At 52.8% G+C, this 18,257-nt stretch overlaps 1 protein-coding gene across 1 annotated transcript in view; it reads right to left on the reverse strand.

Moving 5' to 3' along the window:
• Positions 1-18,257, reverse strand: part of EPHB1 (EPH receptor B1) — a 71,451-nt gene that overhangs the window by 16,782 nt on the left and 36,412 nt on the right. Inside the window, exons 4-9 of the mRNA XM_065074250.1 lie at positions 9,646-9,801; positions 6,272-6,607; positions 4,263-4,444; positions 3,176-3,338; positions 633-741; positions 406-470 (exon numbers count right to left, since the gene is read on the reverse strand). Of these exons, the coding sequence (XP_064930322.1) occupies positions 406-470; positions 633-741; positions 3,176-3,338; positions 4,263-4,444; positions 6,272-6,607; positions 9,646-9,801 (1,011 nt within the window). The remainder of the gene's footprint in view (positions 1-405; positions 471-632; positions 742-3,175; positions 3,339-4,262; positions 4,445-6,271; positions 6,608-9,645; positions 9,802-18,257) is intronic.

The raw sequence follows: 18,257 nt of genomic DNA on the forward strand, positions 1-18,257 counted from the left end.
TTGTATTTTAGTATCACCTGGTGATGCTTGGAAAGCAGTTTCTGGTTTGCTGGGAGGTTTACGCCCCACCACAGCCCTGCTATTGCATTGGGAGTGTTCCGTATGACTCTGAGAAGGTCAGAAGAGATCCAGCGTGCTGCTGCCGGCTCGCTGGGCTCTCCCAGCTGCCTCCGAATCCTTGCATGCCATGCCCGCCCTCCCATTTGCTCCATCTCTACAAATTTATCCTGGTGTGCAGCTCCAGGTGTCTTGGGAAGAGGACACCTCTTCTCCCACCCTATAGTCCTTCTCCATCCGCCCCATGGGGCTTTTGTCCCTCGAGCCGTGCGCGTTTGACGGTGGAAGAGTGAGGCACACGCTGGGTGCAGGTTTCGGAGCACTTCCCACCCGCCGTTCCCCGCTCACCTCGCCCGGTGCTGTAGTGCTGCAGTTTATCGCTGTACACGGCCTCCTTGCTGTAGGCGCGTTTCCTGGGAGGAGAAAATAGCCAGGTTTGAGTGACCAGAGGCAGGTCACAACCCCAAACCACACCGGTGGCATCTCAGCGCTCTCTCCAGCTACAGGGGTGTCCCCCATCACTCCCCTTCCTTCCCCAAATCTCTCCCAGCTGCAGCCTTCCCAGGAGGACCCACCTGCTGCAGACGATGGAGATGGCCACCAGCGACACAATGAAGACCACGCCGGCTGCTGCAGAGCCCGCAATCAAAGGCAGCTGTTCCCTCAGCTCTGACTTGTAGTCATCTGCAAGAAAACAGGGACGGGGTGAGATTTCTCCCGCATGCCCACGGGGTACGGGCATCCTCCTGGCATGGGGAAGGGTCCCGTGATGTCCCCTCCGTTTGCATTGGTGCTGCTCCCATGGGAAGATGGTGGGACAAGGGGGATCCATGATGCTGCGTTGCAGGGATTGTCACATTTAGCTCACACGTGCTTTGGATTAAAACTATGGGAGAGGAAGCCCTGGGAATAAAGCCAAATCAACCTGCATGGGCCCAGTTTCCCGAAGAGATGAGGTTTAAAAGGTGGATTTGACCGTGTCTCTAGGGTTTCTCGTCCTTCAACAATTTTAAACCTGCTGCTCATTTCGATTAAATTTAATGCAGAGTCTCACAGTCACAAGCAAGGGTTAAAACAAAACTCCTTCCAAAAGAAAGCATTGAGCACCCTTTCATCTGTATTTTTCTACTCTGCAGTTAATTACTAGCAACTAGATTTATCTCTTAAATCCTGAGAAATTCTCATCTAACAATCAATTATTATTTAATAATCTACTCTACCCATTCTTATTAGATTTCAATTAATTGCTTATTTAAGGCAGGATTTTTCTTCTCACTTCTCCAGCCCTGAATATTCGAGGCATTGCAGGGGTTTGTTACCATTTCCTTCCCTTTGGTCGCCCTGTGTGGTTTTCCTGTCCCACCCTGGCTGGCACTTGAGCGCAAGCACGTGGTGACCCGCTGTTAGGAAGGAAGGAAAGGTTTCAGAAAGACAGCCAGCGGGGCTGGGACCCATGGGTGTCACCTCAGCAAAGCAGGAACTGTGCCAGCAAAGCAAAAAAAGAGGCTTCTTGCAGGGACTTCAGCTCCCCCAGTGTCTGGATGGGTGGGAGGACCACAAAAGGAGTCTTGCTTCATTCACTGCCTTCTAGATTTGTCCCAAAGTTGGGATTAATGAAAAACCCTCCCATGAGTTATTAGTCTCTAAAGGGATCTAGTGTTTTGCATGCAGGGAAGGAGCTGGGGCCAGCAAAATGCAGTATGACTCTGGCAAGGAGGCCAGAATAAGCCGTGAAGGTTGTGAGCTCCATACCGCCATCCAACATACCACCTCAGGGTGGAGAATCAACTCTTGGTGATGGGTTTGGCTGTTCCAGGTTTGCCCTGATGGCTCAGATGTGGCTCTGAGCATCCCTAGAGAGCATCTCTGGTCCTTCCTTCAGTCCCTGAGCATCCCAGGAGAGCATCCCTGGGTCCTTCCTCTAGTCCCTGAGCATCCCAGGAGAGCATCACTCGGTCCTTCCTCCAGTCCCTGAGCATCGTAGTAGAGCATCCCTGGTCCTTCCTCCAGTCCCTGAGCATTGTAGTAGAGCATCCCTGGGTCCTTCCTCTAGTCCCTGAGCATCCCAGGAGAGCATCCCTCGGTCCTTCCTCCAGTCCCTGAGCATCTCTGGAGAGCATCCCTGGTCCTTCCTCCAGTTCCTGAGCATCTCTGGAGAGCATCCCTGGTCCTTCCTCCAGTCCCTGAGCATTGTAGTAGAGCATCCCTGGGTCCTTCCTCTAGTCCCTGAGCATCCCAGGAGAGCATCCCTCGGTCCTTCCTCCAGTCCCTGAGCATCTCTGGAGAGCATCCCTGGTCCTTCCTCCAGTTCCTGAGCATCTCTGGAGAGCATCCCTGGTCCTTCCTCCAGTCCCTGAGCATTGTAGTAGAGCATCCCTGGGTCCTTCCTCTAGTCCCTGAGCATCCCAGGAGAGCATCCCTGGTCCTTCCTCCAGTTCCTGAGCATCTCTGGAGAGCATCCCTGGTCCTTCCTCCAGTCCCTGAGCATTGTAGTAGAGCATCCCTGGGTCCTTCCTCTAGTCCCTGAGCATCCCAGGAGAGCATCCCTGGTCCATCGTAGTAGAGCATCCCTGGGTCCTTCCTCTAGTCCCTGAGCATCCCTGGAGAGCATCCCTGGTCCTTTCTCCAGTCCTTGAGCATCTCTGGAGAGCATCCCTGGTCCTTCCTCCAGTACCTGAGCATCATAGTAGAGCATCCCTGGGTCCTTCCTCTAGTCCCTGAGCATCTCTGAAGAGCATCCCTGGTCCTTCCTCTAGTCCCTGAGCATCCCTGGAGAGCATCCCTGGTCCTTCCTCCAGTCCACAACCCCCCGTTCCTCCCCACCACACCATGCCAGACCCACAGCCGGTGATGGGGGCTCTGCCACCACTCTCCGAGGCAGGGAAGACAAAACGGCAGCTCAATAGCAGGGGAGAAAACCGAGCTAAGAGATTTAAAGCAGATTACTCCTCCAGCTGGCGATTAATAAGACACTGCTGTAAATCACCTGGCTTTTGCCACTCTGCCTGCCGGGAGAGAGGTTTGCAGAGACGAGTTCGTTTAATGCAATTAGAGCCCAAAGCTGTCGCTGGAAAGACAACCAGCCCCTTCTCCCCACTGTCCCCCTGCCCGGGCTCACCGTCCGTCAGTGTCTGGAAGCACATCTTGCCACTGTACTTGCCGTAGCCGGCCACAGTGCGGGCGCGGACCTGCACCACGTACACCATGCCGGGGCGCAGCCCCTCGATCCTGGCCGTGTTGGTCTGGCTGCGGGCCATGGAGGAGTTGTACTCGTTGTGGTCCTGCGAGAGAAGGGACGGTCAGGGGACAAGGGACGCTGCAGCCACACCGATGGCAGGGGATATGCGGGGGGATAAAGTCCCCACACCATGTGTGTCCCCGTGGTCCCACCACAGTGAGCACGAAGGAGCAACAATAAGAGCATCCAGAACAAAACCACTCATAAGCAGCAAATTCCTCTTTGAAGCATGGATGTCCCGGAACATTCCAGAAATGTCACACAGTTACGGAAACGCCGTTACTCGTCCCACAAGACCCCGCTCGAGGGGGTTCAAGTGCAACCGAGGCCCCAGCCCCTCTGGTCCCAGCAGGGCTCCTTGTGCTAAACCCTGGTGGAAATTTCGTGTCTCAAATCTCATTTTCTGCAACGTGATTTGCCATAAAGGGGCCGCTGGTGAGATCATCTAATTATTCACATTCAGAGGAATTCATTAAAGCCGGCAAGAGGTGGGAGGGATGGAACAGCTTGGGCTCAGCACGGTTCACCGCAAGGGTCGGGAGCGTGTCCCTGCGGGGAGGGACCACTGCCAGCGACAGGACACAGTGACGCAGTGACCCGGGACAGGGACAGCCCTGATAACCTTCACTGGTCCTCGCCATCCCTCTCATTTTCCCCTGATGCTGTCCCCATGCTCTTAACCTAGAGCCACGGTAGCAACGGGCATTGATGTGCTGGAGAAAATGCTGCTGTGGGCAAGGAATTGGTATTTGCAGCTGCAACATCGCTCTTTTACTTCTGGTTGCACATCACTCCCACCTTTCAGAGCCAGCACAGGTGACCTGGTACCTGTCCCACCCCCCTTCCCAGAGCTCATCAACGTTCTGCCTCTCCCAATAAGGAGCTGAGCATCCTCCCCTGCAGCGTGGTACGAAGCTCCGTGTCCCCCCAGCCCACCCTCTGTCGCACGGTTTCCAGCTCAACTCACCGCTGGTGGCCTGGAGCCCACAGCGTTGCCGACGTCGGGTGTGCAGATGCGGCTCACCTTCTCATAGTAGCGGATCTCATAGTCCAGGATGATGCCGTTGGGCTGCTCGGGCTGAGGCCAGGACAGCGTGATGCTCCTCATGGTGGCACTCACCTGGTGCATGACGGGGACGGTGGAGGGAGCTGCCAAGGAAGCGGAGAGAGAGGGAAAATTAACGGGGAGCATCCCAAATCTCCCATGTCTGTGGCTGTTCCCCCTATGGGACAAGCTCACGTGTTAGCAGTGGGAAAAGCAGCATCTCAGCAGCGTACGTGGAGCCAGAGCTGTTAGCAATGAGGGAATTCTGGTATTTAAATCAATTACTCTTTTTAATTAGGGACTTAGAAATCCTCAGCGTTGCTTCTCCCTGTGATTGCTTGCTTCGGGGATGTGTCCCACAGCGGGGCAAAGACAGCAAAGCTCTCCCCAGGGGGGACAAACCAAGGCTCGGTGACGGTATCCAGCTCTGCTTCCCATCGTTTGCAACAACAGCCTCTCCAGGGAATCCAGCGCCCGGCTGCAGGCCCATGTGCTGTCAGCAATAGGACATGGGTGCCAAAATCCACCCACCCTGAGGACAAGGATGGGAAACCCATGGGACACCCCAGCCCAATTAAATTAGCCAAGAGCCACATTTCCAAAGGGTTTTTGCCCTCCAAGTTATACTTGAAAGAGGCAGAGCCAGCCAAAGCAGCTCAATCCTGCGCTCAATCCTACCAAAAAAGCCTCCGAGAAAGGAACCCTGTGCACCCAAAGCAGCACTGGCTCCATCTGCTCACAGCGCTGGGCAGGGAAAAGTCGACAGTCCGGCACCACCTCTGTTTACCTGGCATAATTAATCCTGTATTTTTGTTTCTAAACACTCCACATCCACTCGGAGAAGATGCTTGTGGGCTGAAATTAAACACTTAGCTTGATGGCTGCTTTGTTAATTGCCGTGTTCCCCGCCCCGTTAGCATGCAGGCGGATGGGGCTGGGGGCAGAGATGCATTAACCAGCCCGGATCCAGCCCCGTGCAGGAAAAACGGGCGGAAAATCCCACTGCAAAGCCAAAGGGATTTTAAAGGCAAAACAAGGGACAGCACCGATCCTGATGCAGCTCGTCCTCCGGCACTGGGAGCACTTCCACGTTGATATTCAGTCTTTCCAAGACATGGAGGGAGCACGGGGTACGAACAGATGGGCATGGCTGCTCCCAGCTCCCACCCCCGGCATGGGAGATGAGCAAAGAAACACTCCAAAAATCCTACCCCAGAAAAAAAAGGCCTGGAAACAAAAAGCAGGTTTGATTGCAGGTGGTTCAGGAGACAGCGTCGCCAGCCAGGCACGAGCACAGATTTGTATTCCCTGGAGCTGGAGACTGAAATATTTACACCCGGCTTCTCTGTCATGCTCTCCTAAGGGAGCAGTTGGCAAAGGCTGCCGGTGTTAAACCAGAAATTACCGACCCTTTCTCTGCCCAAAGCAGATGTGTTTCCATCCCCTCTGCTCTTCATTGCACCCCCTTGCCATCCACACACATCCCGGCTCAGCCCCAAGCTACCTGTGGCTGACCAGGAAAAGAGAAAGAGGCAGGAGAGCCTGGAAAAGGGAATGAGAGGAAAAGGATGGGAGAGGGATGTGCCAGGAGACGGAGCCTGAACTCAGCCCCGGGATGCTGGTGCAGCCCAGCTGTGTTTCAAGGCTGGATTCACCCCATGCCTGTTCCCACCTGGGAAAAGGGGGAAATGGCGATGCTGCTTCATCCCAGAGCAATGTAGAAGGGGAGAAAAAGCAGATATCGGTCCTCCTTGCTTTGCTCAGGCCTCCACCTGCCCAATCCCTCTTTTCTTAGCCTTTCTCCTCACTTTCCTGGGGAGAAAACCTGGGTACAGGTTTTCTGCAACCATCGCACCCCAGGAGCTTTTTCCTTTGGGGACAGAGCTCACAACCACAGCATATGGCTTCAAATCCACTGTCCCCAGACTCACCGGCTTGGTTGGTCGTGATGTTGACGGAGATGTGCTGAGGTGGGAAGGGGCTCTTGTTGGAAACCCCATTGACGGCCTGGATCTCGAAGGTGTAGGGCGTGTGTGCCCACAAGCTGCTGATGAAGACCCGGGTCCCCGTGAGCCCCAGCTGCCTGGGGACAAAGTCCACGTTGTCATCGCAGCGGGAGCAGGCGCGTCGGTCCGAGCGGCACTTCTTGCAGACGATGTTGTAGGTGACATCGTCCCGACCGCCCGTCTCCCGCGGCGGGTGCCACTCCAGGATGATGGACGTCTCGTTGACGATGGAGATGACATTGCGGGGACCGGATGGGACACCTGAGAGAAAGGAGAGCGATTGAGATGGAGGAGGACACCCCATGGTTCTGTCCATCAGTCTACCCATCACCTCCCACCTCAAGAGGGATCTGGTCTCCGTGGCTTTGCTCAATTCAAGCTCAGCTTCTCCCCATGGGCAATAGCAACCACAGAGAGAAGGTTTCAAGGCTGGGGATGAGGACTCACAATGCCACAAACCCACGTAGCCTCCAAAAAAACCCCATGCGGAGCGCACGTAGATCCACCTATGAAGACAGACCCATTTTAATGATGGGGAGATGCTGAGATAGCTCCAGTGCTCATGTGGAGAAGCATCTCAAATAGATTATCGCAGCGAGAGAAACACCACTTAGCCAGCACCGCAGAGAAATGGAGGAGCAGCGGGCAAAAAGAGAGTGAAAAATGGAAAGTGGTTATGAATTGTTCGATAACTCAAGTCAGGAGCCCAGGTTTCTAGTGGCATGGAGGAGAGCTGGCACTGCTTGCTGGTTCGTGAGCAGCTCGGATGCTGGATGAGAGCTTAAAATCGCATTAAAATCCACCAGGAGCCATCCCAAATGCTTCGGAAGATGGGAACCGAACACAGCTCCGCTTGCACGTGCTGCTGGAGCGGGGCCGGAGTCCAGAGGGAGCGATTCAGGAGGAATCCACGCATCATCGAGGCACAAACATGTGTCTGCCCAGGTCTGGGCAAGTATTTGGGGTTAGCCAGGCTGGCTCCACAGCCAAAACCACAAAAACTGGCTGCTGGGTTATATTAAGTAAGGAAAGCAATTAATTACTCCTGCTGGATGGGCTCAGTGCTGCACTTCTGAGGAAGAAAAAGGACTTTGCCACCATGGGGGGAGCAATAAAAATGATGGAGGACTTGACCCACGAGGAAAGGTTAAAAGAGCAAAGCACACTCTGTCTTGGGGAAAAGCATCCCAAAGGGAGCTCTCCACGTGTGTGTGCTGGGGAACATCGTTAGTGCTTGCAGATAAATTAGCCCCATTAGTGTCTGAGGATGGGATGGGCAGAGGTGGCTTCATCTGCGTTGGGGTGACACAGGATGGGGAGGTCACCCTGCTCCCTGAGCTTCTGCTACAGATACTGCAGATAAAAGCGTTTTGTTCAAATGCCTAGAAAAAAAAAGCCTTTTAAAAAAAAAAAAAAAGAATAAAATTTAAAATTTCCATTTGCTTTAATTCTCCAGCTACCAGTGTGGGGTCCTCGCTTTCATGGACTCGAGGCTCTACAGACATCCCATTGTAGGGCTGACATCCCATTGTGGGGCTCCCCAAAATCACAGTAGCACATAGTGGAGATGTCAAAGAGGGTTTATGGGAGGGGGACACGCTGGGGGCAGGACACCAGTTCCCCAGGGAGACTCAGCCTGGAGGACTTGCAAAGGATGCAGATGAAAATCAATAAGCAGCAAGTTACCCCCCAAAAAAAGCTGACACCCATCTCAAGGAACCTTAATCCAATCCCCCTCTTAGTATCTTAAGCAGACAATATATTTTCAAGATTTTTTTTCTAGAAAAAGGGAGAAAACTGCCTTTTTTCCCTGGCCTAGAGGCAAATCACTGCCTCTCCAATTAATTCCCTCCCTAGGCCACAGTTGGGGACCAGACCGGCAGATATCACCCTGGGAAAGGGCTCAGGTCCAGAGCAGCACTGCACTGTGATTTAACTCCTCTGACATGGAGAAACTTTGTGGGCGAACAGCTGGCACCTCGAATTAGAGGGCTGTAAAATTAAACGTCGACGAGAAGAAATAAAAATCAGCAAATGAACTTTTTCGTGCTGTATTCCCGTAGCGCAGCGCTACTGTAAATCCGCTATGTAACGAGACGTAATAAAGATATATAGATTTATCTGCAGTTGTGCTACCTGCTGACTACCTCCGCTCTGACAGCTGAAGGGATCCAGTAAAACATGCAAATCCTTCCCCTGTTTTCGACGTGCATTTTGGGCACTCCCCAGGGTGCAGAGCATCCTTGCGCTAAAGCTTCTGATGGGATGATTCAAGGGGTTGGAGCATATTTGGGGGGGTGATGCTAAGGCTGAGACTCATGTCTCCAGTGAGGTGAAAAGCACAGCAGCTCTTTTTTCTCTCCTGGGCTTTTTTCTCCCCAAAAGCCAGGCTTGAGGCCGCTGTGCCATCAACGGCGGCTCAGCAGCCAGCTGCACAGCGATGCATCGCTCACGCCACCACGCTGAATATCAATGCTTAATGTGATACATAACAAATTCAACAGGAAAGGTGGGTTGTGGGGCTGTCCCATCGCTCGGCATTTGGGGAAAGGGACCTGGGGGTCCTGGAGACAGCAGGGTGAGCATGAGCCAGCACTGGGCCCTTGTGGCCAGGAAGGCCAATAGTACCTGGGGTGGATTAGAAGGGGGTAGTCAGTAGGTCAGAGAGGTTCTCCTGCCCCTCTGCTCTGCCCTGGGGAGACCACACCTGGAATATTGTGTCCAGTTGTGGCCCCTCAGCTCCAGCAGGACAGGGAACTGCTGGAGAGAGTCCAGCGCAGCCACCAAGATGCTGAAGGGAGTGGAACATCTCCCGTGTGAGGAAAGGCTGAGGGAGCTGGGGCTCTGGAGCTGGAGAAGAGGAGACTGAGGGGTGACTCATTCCTGGGGATCAAGACGGAAAGGGGGAGTGTCAGGAGGATGGAGCCAGGCTCTTCTGGGTGACAACCAGTGGCAGGACAAGGGGCAATGGGTGCAAACTGTAACACAGGAGGTTCCACTGAAAGAGGAGAAGAAACTTGTTCCTGGTGAGGGTGGCAGAGCCTGGCCCAGGCTGCCCAGGGAGGTTGTGGAGTCTCCTTCTCTGCAGACATTCCAACCCGCCTGGACACCTTCCTGTGTAACCTCATCTGGGTGTTCCTGCTCCATGGGGGGATTGCACTGCATGAGCTTTCCAGGGCCCTTCCAACCCCTGATATTCTGGGATTTTGTGAAAACCAAGGGATTGAGACGTTATTCCCCTGCAGTGGGGATGAGTGAGACCCCACCACATCCCCCACCGACCCCGAGTTGTTACTCACTGGTGCAGGCGGCCGCTGGCGGGTCGAAATCCGCGCGGTAGTAGCCGTTGCGGCAGGTGCAGAGCGGAGAGGCCTCGGCGGTGGAGCGGCTGTTGGGGGGGCACAGCGTGCAGACCCCCGCACCCTGGCTGGCCTTGAACGTCCCCGCCGGGCAGGCTGTGGAGAGAGGAGAGGAGAGGTGGGGGCTGTGTCCTGGGGAGAGGGCAGAGGGAAAAGGAAAAGGGGGGGGAAAAGGGGAGGAAGGGAAGGAAGTGATAAAGAAAATGGGAAAGAAAATGAAAATGGGAAACTGGAAAGGGAAAAAAAGAGAAAGAAAAATGAAAGGGAAAAAGGGAAAGAAAAAGGGAAAAAAGAGAGGGAATGAGAGAAAAAAGAGAGAGGGAAAGAGGGAAAGATGGAAAGAGAAGGAGAAAGAAAGAAGGAGAAGGAGAAGGAGAAGGAGGAGAAGAGAGAAAGAGAGAAAGGGAGAAAGGGAGAGGAAAAAAGAGAGAGCAAAAGAGAGAAAAAAAAGAGAAAGAAGAAAGACCCAGAAAAGCTTCACCCCTGTACCCGAGCTGAACAGGGTGGCACCTCCCTACAAAGCTAGGATGGCCCAAATTTTCCACACTGGCCAGGAATTATTTCTGGAGACACCAGAAATGGTACAGTAACAACAGTAATTAGCCAGGCAGAGCATGGGGGCTGTGGCTGCTTCATTCCTCACGGCTCATACCTGGGCAGGGGACAGTGGGGGCTGCGGGACCCCCGTCCCCACCAGCACCCACAGGGACACAGACACGCATGGGCAGGACAGCGCTACCCTTCTGCTGAGCCAAAATGTCCCTCCCCAACACCCCAACGTCACAGCTCAGGTCTTTTTCCATGCAAAATTTAAATACTTAATGTAAAATTTGATGCAACACCCATGACAGCGTCTGATGGGTCCATCTCGTTAATCCCGTGCAGCCCCAGGCTGGGGCTAATCACCATCCTGAATGGGAACTCATTCATAAAGGAGAACATGCTCCAGTTACAGCTTTAATCAGTGCCAGGGGGAGGTGTCGTTCATCAGCTGTCTGCTCCGTGGTTAGAGGGGCAAGATGGAGTGACAACGATGGGTCCCTTGTCCCTGCCCCACCAACAAAGGGATGTTCATCCATGTTCATCCCCAAGGAAACCCAAGGCTCCAGAAGGCAGCAGCTGTATTTTGGCACAGAGGGACCAGATGCCCCTCCATCCAGCTCCACCACCCGGCCAGGGGTTATGGCTCCTGCCCTCACACACACCATGGTCCCATCTCCGTGTGGCTCCTAGGCACGGCTCGCCGGAGAAACGCCCTGAGTGTCTCATAAACACGGAGATCATCGAGATAATGGAAAGTGCCTCTTAGCCCCTGTCTGCTGCATCAGGATATGAGGCATCTCTGAGCAGCCACAAAGAGGAAATTAATAGGAGCAAGCAGGAGGAACCACTTTGATGCAATTTCCTTGGGAGATAGTGGACCATCTAATCTTTATTGGAGCCCTTTAACCTGTCATTCAAAACTCATGAAGGCCTCTTGCTCGCACAGCCTTTCCAGATATTAAAAGATGATAAAAAGGGATAAATCAAAACAATATTTTACAATTTTATTATGCAGGATATCTGCCCCCCTCCCTGCCTTAGGCACAAAACTGGTGGTGATGAACCGTCTCTTTCCAACCGTGCTAAGAGCCAGGTGGGGACATGGCATCCCAGAGGGACCAGTCACCATCTCATGCCGCCCTCCGTCCTCCCCACTATGGGAGGACATCTCTGTCCTTATGGAAGCACCTTATGGGCCATCACCCACTGCGTTGTGCAGACATATGGGACCACCACGCATTGCAGGACATGGAGTGGGGACATGAAGGCCTTGCGGTGACAACTTGGAGATGCCAATATAGACCCTTCCCTGAGCCCCATGGACTTGCAAGTTCCCATGGACACTGCAAGCCCTGCACCCTGGAGACACCAAGTTCCACCAGACTCACAAGGCAGGAGACACAACCATGTGTGGCCACCAAGACTTGGAGGTGGATCTCCATTTCTTCACCTCTCGCCACCAGCACCTCCCCACACAGTCGTTGTGGTCCCACCAGCAAGCGTTAGCATCCATGAGACCTGCAACTTGTGGGCTCTGGAGTTGGAGAATGTGCTCAGAAACGTGCTGGGTTCTTTGGAGGAATAGGATGGAGAGGGCAGCAGTACCAGGATGAGACACAGGAGAGGACAAGGGGGTGACAGCACTACAGTCACACCTTGTAGCCCACCTGGCTGTGGTAGGATGCGGAGGACTCGGTGGTCCTCCCATGGTGGGTGGGTTAAAGGGGTTTGTTAATTTTTAATTACAATTAATCCAAGTGATGCTTCATCAAAACACCTGAGCAAAGCACACTCTGCAACCCAGTGCCCTCAGGTTCCTTTCATCACTTCGCTTATCCATAAATTCCTGTAATCTGCAGGCCCGTGCCTCTTAATTGCTATTATTACCAATTAGCTTTTCTCTCCTGTAATTACCCCGTGCTTGCCTCAAGTCCCCCGCAGTTTCAGGGCAGGTTGATGTCTTCTCCTTCCTCCCGAAGCTGCAGCCTCCACTCTCACCACTGCCCAGGTCCCCCCCCACTTTTTGGGGGAGCTGAACCATGAACCTAAAGCCAAAACCAAAGCCAAACCCCCCGAAGCCCCCTCAGGATTTATGGACACTCGCCCACCGTGGGATCCATAACCCTTTGGATGGTAAACGCGCAGTCTGGGCGTAAAGGCTCAGATAGAGGGCTCGAGCCCGGGAGGGAGCAATAAATCACACCACTAACAGCAAGTGCAGCGTCTGCTGTGATTTAAGGGCCACTGCAAAAAAGTTTCCCGGAGCTGGCAAGGTCTGGAGCCACGATAACGCCTGAGATTGAGCACAGGACGAGGCTCTGCCTCGGTATTCCCTGCAGGAACGGGCTCCCTCTGCAACCCGCAACCCTCATCCCTTCTGCCCGGAGGAGAATTAATTGATTGTTGATTGTGTGGGCTGGGTATGATTAATGATGTGCTTAACTATCTATTTTCTCGTGTTTAAGCACTAAGGGTGAGTTTGCAAATGATGAAGCAGGAAAGCCCCTTCCCAGGCTGACGCAGGTGTTTGGAGATGAGATGGAGCATCGCTGCGGGGCTGCTTAAACCCAGGCTTCTTGCAGCGAGATGTCATCGCTGGAGGGGTTTTTTTGGGAAAAAATATAGATGCAAGTCTCTCTCGTGCCTAAAGGTTGATGGTGGGGACGGCAGCAAATTTGCAGCACCCCACAGGGCTGAATAACCCCCCAAAAGCTTTTGGGTTGGGATGTGGCCATGTCCCACCTGGCAAAGGCGCTGCAGACCTGCATCCCCATCACCACCTTGCACAGGGTGGGATGTATTATTGAACAAGCAACGAGGCTTTTTGCTGCTGAAAACTCTGCTGTCTTAACAGCGTGTACCCTGCACCCTTATATTTCAGGTGCCAGGGTTGCAAAAAGAGCTGGAGGTAAGCGGGACCTGTCTGCTCATCCAGCCCCAGGCAAACCGCCACCAACAGACCAGAGCCTCAGCACAAAGAGTGCAAGTGCGGGGGCATCCAAGCATTTCATTTTTCAGAATAAATCCTCTTGGATAACGCCTGGAACTTGCACTTTTTAATTACTCTCTCAGGGAAGCTTCAGTCAGAAAAAAAAAAAAGAAGAAGAAAGAAAGAAAGGAAGGAGACATCTCTTCTGTATTAACTCGCTGTAAAGCTCCCTGGGGATGCAGAGTGGCATTTTTTTCTTTACTGGGTTTTAAAATACAGGCTTCTGCAAAGAATTACAGACTTCAGCTTGCGATTCCCCACCCTGGCTCCCTTCACTTGCAGAAACGACAGTCTGCACCGTCTCATCATTCCCATGGCCCCGACGTCACCGCTGGGGCACAGATAACTGCATTTGCCAGGTTTTCCCAAATTCATGTTCGTTTTGGGTGCCCATTTGGGTCCAACACCTTTGGAGAGCAAAACCTGAGTTTTTAAGCATGTGCCCATGGTCATGCCAGCACAGCAGGTGATGAAAAGATGGGTTAGAAGTAATAGTGCTACACAAGATGATGCCTTTAAGGAAGATAGTGGCACGGAGAGGAATGTCACCCTCAAAGGCTCTAGAAAAGCCTAGAAAATCCAGCCTTGCTCCAAAAAGATGTGTGGCTGGCGCCTACCAGCACCCCTGGGAGATGGGCAGCGGGGAAGGTGCCCTGTTGGGTTTGAGGACACCGTGGGCCACAAAAGAAGGAGGAACCGCAGCTTGTTGCACTTAGAGCCCGCTGGAAATGGATTCAGGGCCATTTCCCAACTTTCTGCCAACAATTTTTCATTAAGAGAAATAAAACTTGTCTCCTAAACAAAGTACTTTGTGCACGAAGCTCACAATTTTGGATGAAAACTGAAAAAAGAGAGGAGACGCTTGCGAGAAACCCCCTGTACATTTTGCAGATGCTTTTGACACAGAATATAATTATCTTTAAGCACACAAAAAAAACCCAAAAACTATCAGTTTTTCAGCCTTCCAAATGATGGGTATTTTAGCAGCAAGACCATGCAGGCAGCGCTGAGGGGACCGGTGGCACCTTGTCCCCGGGGGACACACACACCAGGCTGCAGAGCCCGTGTCACCACGGGCTGTGACACAACCGATGCTTTTGGGTTTGCATCGCTTTGATGTGCTGATGACACCAGGGATGCAGTTTAAGGGGAAATAAAACAGCAGAATCGGGCAAACTGTCACCCTCATGTCACTGGCGGGGGCTGCGATGTCCCCATCTTCAAAGGATGACAAGGGTGCCCTCATCATCCCCTCTGCAAACATCCAAGCAGGGAGCGGGCACTCGTTGCCAGAGATTTAATTGCATCCCTACTTGATGCTCTCCCGTCATCCCTCCTGCATCTCTCGTGGGGGGTTGTTTTGTGGGTTTTTTTCCTCTATTTTGACTTTCTAATAATCTGATTCCCTTTCACATCAAGCACAGAAAGCTGTGATCCGGAGACAAGGGGAGGGAGGGTACCCAGAAATGCCACATCAGCCACCAAACATCATTTTGGTGCAAACTTCGCCAAACGCACAAACTCCCACCACTTCAGATCACGCAGAGCGCTCACCCAACCTAATTACAACCAGCACCATCTCGTTGCATTGTTTCCCTATTTTGGGTTCTGTCGAGGCAGAAATTCATGAGATAAACACGAGCTACCCAGAGCCTGGGTTCGCATCCTGCGGGCGATGGGTCTCGCCTCTCCCCAGCGTGCAGAGGGAAGAGGCCCCAGCTCCTCGTTACACAGCCGGTTAATTAAACCAGCCCTTCACCTCCGGAGGAATAGGTTTAGATCCGCCTTGGGACACTTGTAAATTAAAATCAGCGGCTGCCGTGCTCGGCTCGCCATGGTTTATTCGTGGAAGGAAAGTCAAATTCAACGTGGTTTTTTGCTTCTCAGGGTTTTTTGGGTTTGTTTTTGTTTTCTCAAATTGAAGCAGGAACGTATGGGGCAGGATTTGAAAGGCACTTGGGTTAAGAAGCAGCATTTCTCCCCCAGGAAGGTGGGCTTGGGAAAATTAAGGGTCTCTGGCTGCAAAAGAGCTTTGATACCAATGCTTTAGCTGATATCTCACCCTAAAGAGCAAGTTTAAGCCCAGACTACGGCACGGCAGAAGTCGGGTTTGGCTCCCTGCTGTGGCACCCACCTTTCCAGGCTTGCCCATTTAGGCACCACTCCGGGCTTGGCTGTCTCTGTTTTTCACGGCTGGGGGGATTTTGGAGGTCTAAGGAGGAAATCTGTCCCAAACCTGTTTGTTGGATGAAAACGAGAGCGCACAGGCCCTGTGCAGACGGTGCCGCGGGGCTGCCAGCTCGCTCCAAAACAGTCAACGGGGCAGAAAAATTAGACAAAACCAAACAACCAACTTTCAAGGTCACTTTTGCAAATCACTTTTCACCCACTCAGGTTTTGCTTTCCTTTAGTTTCCACTTTGTTTCGGTCCGAGGTTGCCCCATCTCTCACCGCAGCTCCGTCTGTCAGCAGCTTCCGTTCCTTTCCATAAACCAGACGGCAAAATAGTGATGTACATTACATAAATATATACATAAAATATAAATAACAAGGACCTTCTGCTCCAGCACTTTTGCACGAGAAATCAGGGTGAAACACGGCTGGTGCAGCTCATGGAGACCCCCAGCCCATCTCCATTTCTCCCCAGTGTTTCAGCTCTTCCCACTAGGAATTAAAGCATCACAACAGAGGCAGGCGTTGCAGGGAAGGATGAGGCCAGCACTGCCTCTCCGAGCACCCACTTTCAGTGACCAAACACTAAATAATTTGATCAAACACTGACAATTCATGTGTATATGCAGGGAGGCTGACGGTGGAGCGACCAGCCCCATGTGCCCACAGCGGTGATTGGCACCAGATGCTCCTCATCATCCTAACGCTGCCCGAGCTTATTATTCTGATTCAACCAACGAAGGGGGATGGAGTTCTTGGTGATGATTTGCGGCTATTTAGCCTCCTTATGCTCTTCTTTAAAAGCATATTTAGCGGCCGCAGCCTCTTCCCTCTGGCAGGGCTGCCAGGATGGGGCTGGTTTTGTCACCACCAGGTTTGTCACTGCTGCTCCAAACCCTGAGGGGCAGCGGGGCCAGGAGCTATCTGAATACTAGCTACAAATTAAATGCCACGACATAACTCTCCCCGGGGATGCGATCTAAGAAAGGGGAGATTGATTTACCGCTAAACAGACAGCGATGTCCAACCCCCTATCCCGGGCTTCCCCGCCCCGACTGGCGCTAGACGAACATTTACATCTCTGCTGTACATTAAAACCAGAGCTCAGGGCTGGGGAGCAAGCCAAGAAATCCATCCTACACCAGTGATGAAAAGCAATTTAAGGATAGGATGAGTGAGCGGGACAGGAGCGGTGCCGGCGAGCTGGACGGCACTGGGAGCAGAACAGGAAAGCCGAGCTCCTGTCCCACCGCTTCACCCATTTCTAAAAACCGGGTTGGTTTGTCACAGCTGGGTGCCCTGTCTTAACCACAAGCACAGCCATAATCTGGATTTCAGGAAACCCTTGCAACCCGGGGCAGGTTTGGTTTTACTGAGGGGGATACAACTAAAGCTGAGCTTAGGGTGGCCGGCACCGCTAAGGCAAGCGATGTTCACGGGCCACCTTGGAGATGCTGATGTGTGTCAGATCACACTGGTTCTGGTCAACGGGGCCAAGCAGAGGGACCACCAGGACAATGTCACCTGCAACGAACCTCCCGGTGAGTTTGGAGCAAGCAACTGCAGGGGATCAAAATTCAGGCATGTCCCAAAAACACAAGCCCCAGAGGATGTCCTACACCCACCCTAGGCAGCAGGCTCAACAGAGGAGTCATCAAATGAGATTATTTTCCCTGTGAACCACAGCAATGTGAGACTCCAGGGGTCAATGGACATGGGCTGGAGATCGTATGCAAGAGTCAATACTTTCATGTACCACTTAACGCCCGCATGAGCTGTCGAGCCACCGACCAAGCAGGAAAGCGAGCTGCCACCAAACTCATGGTGGGTCTGTCTCAGGGAGCAGCTCTTTCCCCAGGTACAGCAGTTAGAAACCCCTTGGAAATTATGCTGAGCCCTTCCGGGGATATTTCAGGAACCACCAATGTTGTTCTGCAACTCCAACCCCTCTTCTGATTGGGAAATCGGGGCGGCATCCGAAGCACAAACCCCTCCTGCCTGGGAAGCAAATATCTCCCCTTCCTAATGGCAACTAATTAAGCACTTTTTCCTCCTCACGCCACGCAGTGTCCCCTCAATCTAGAGAACATCAAGTGCTTATTAATTACATCTGAAGTGGTTCTCATTAGTGCTGATGCCGCAAAAGGTTGAGTCACCCCGGGATGGCGTTGGGGGAGTTTTAGCCATGGGGCAGGGACGTGGACATACGGTCTCCTCGTGTCCGTGCCACGGCACTGGAGAACATCACGCCTTGGGTGGCACTGCAGTGGTGGGATGTCCCATCATGAAGCGGGACCCTTCCCATCCCAGCAGCAATGAGCCCCGGGGGCTGTGGTTTGGCTGATTGCTTGAGGACCGTGCCAAGGAATGGATTTGGCAAGGGAGGATGGATTCGGCAAGGGGAAGGCGCCCCGACCACGGCGCAACCACTCTCCCCACATCCCTCACCAACCACAAGAGCCCCACTCACGGAATTAATTAGAAAAGTAATTAAGAGAGCTCCCCTATGAATATTTATAACAGAACAAGGCATAATTACTATTCCTCGGAGGAAAGGCACCTCCTTACTCAGCCGCAGAGAGAAGGGGGGACACGCAGCACCACCCAAGGACCGGTGGCACCGGCTGCTCCCTCCGTCACACGTCCCAGCGATCATGCCACCATCATCCCACGAGGCCTCAGCAAAGCTCCCTTTCCACCCTGGGGTGGCATTTTCAGCAGCAAAACATATTCTTGGCAGCCAGGTGCAATTTACTATTATTTCTATACATAAGCATCACATCCATATATTTTGTGCTATTTCTCTCTTTTAATAACACCTCCTTTCCCACCCACTGCCATTGACTTG

The sequence above is a fragment of the Columba livia genome, chromosome 9 (assembly GCF_036013475.1).
Source record: "Columba livia isolate bColLiv1 breed racing homer chromosome 9, bColLiv1.pat.W.v2, whole genome shotgun sequence".
Lineage (NCBI taxonomy): Eukaryota > Metazoa > Chordata > Aves > Columbiformes > Columbidae > Columba > Columba livia.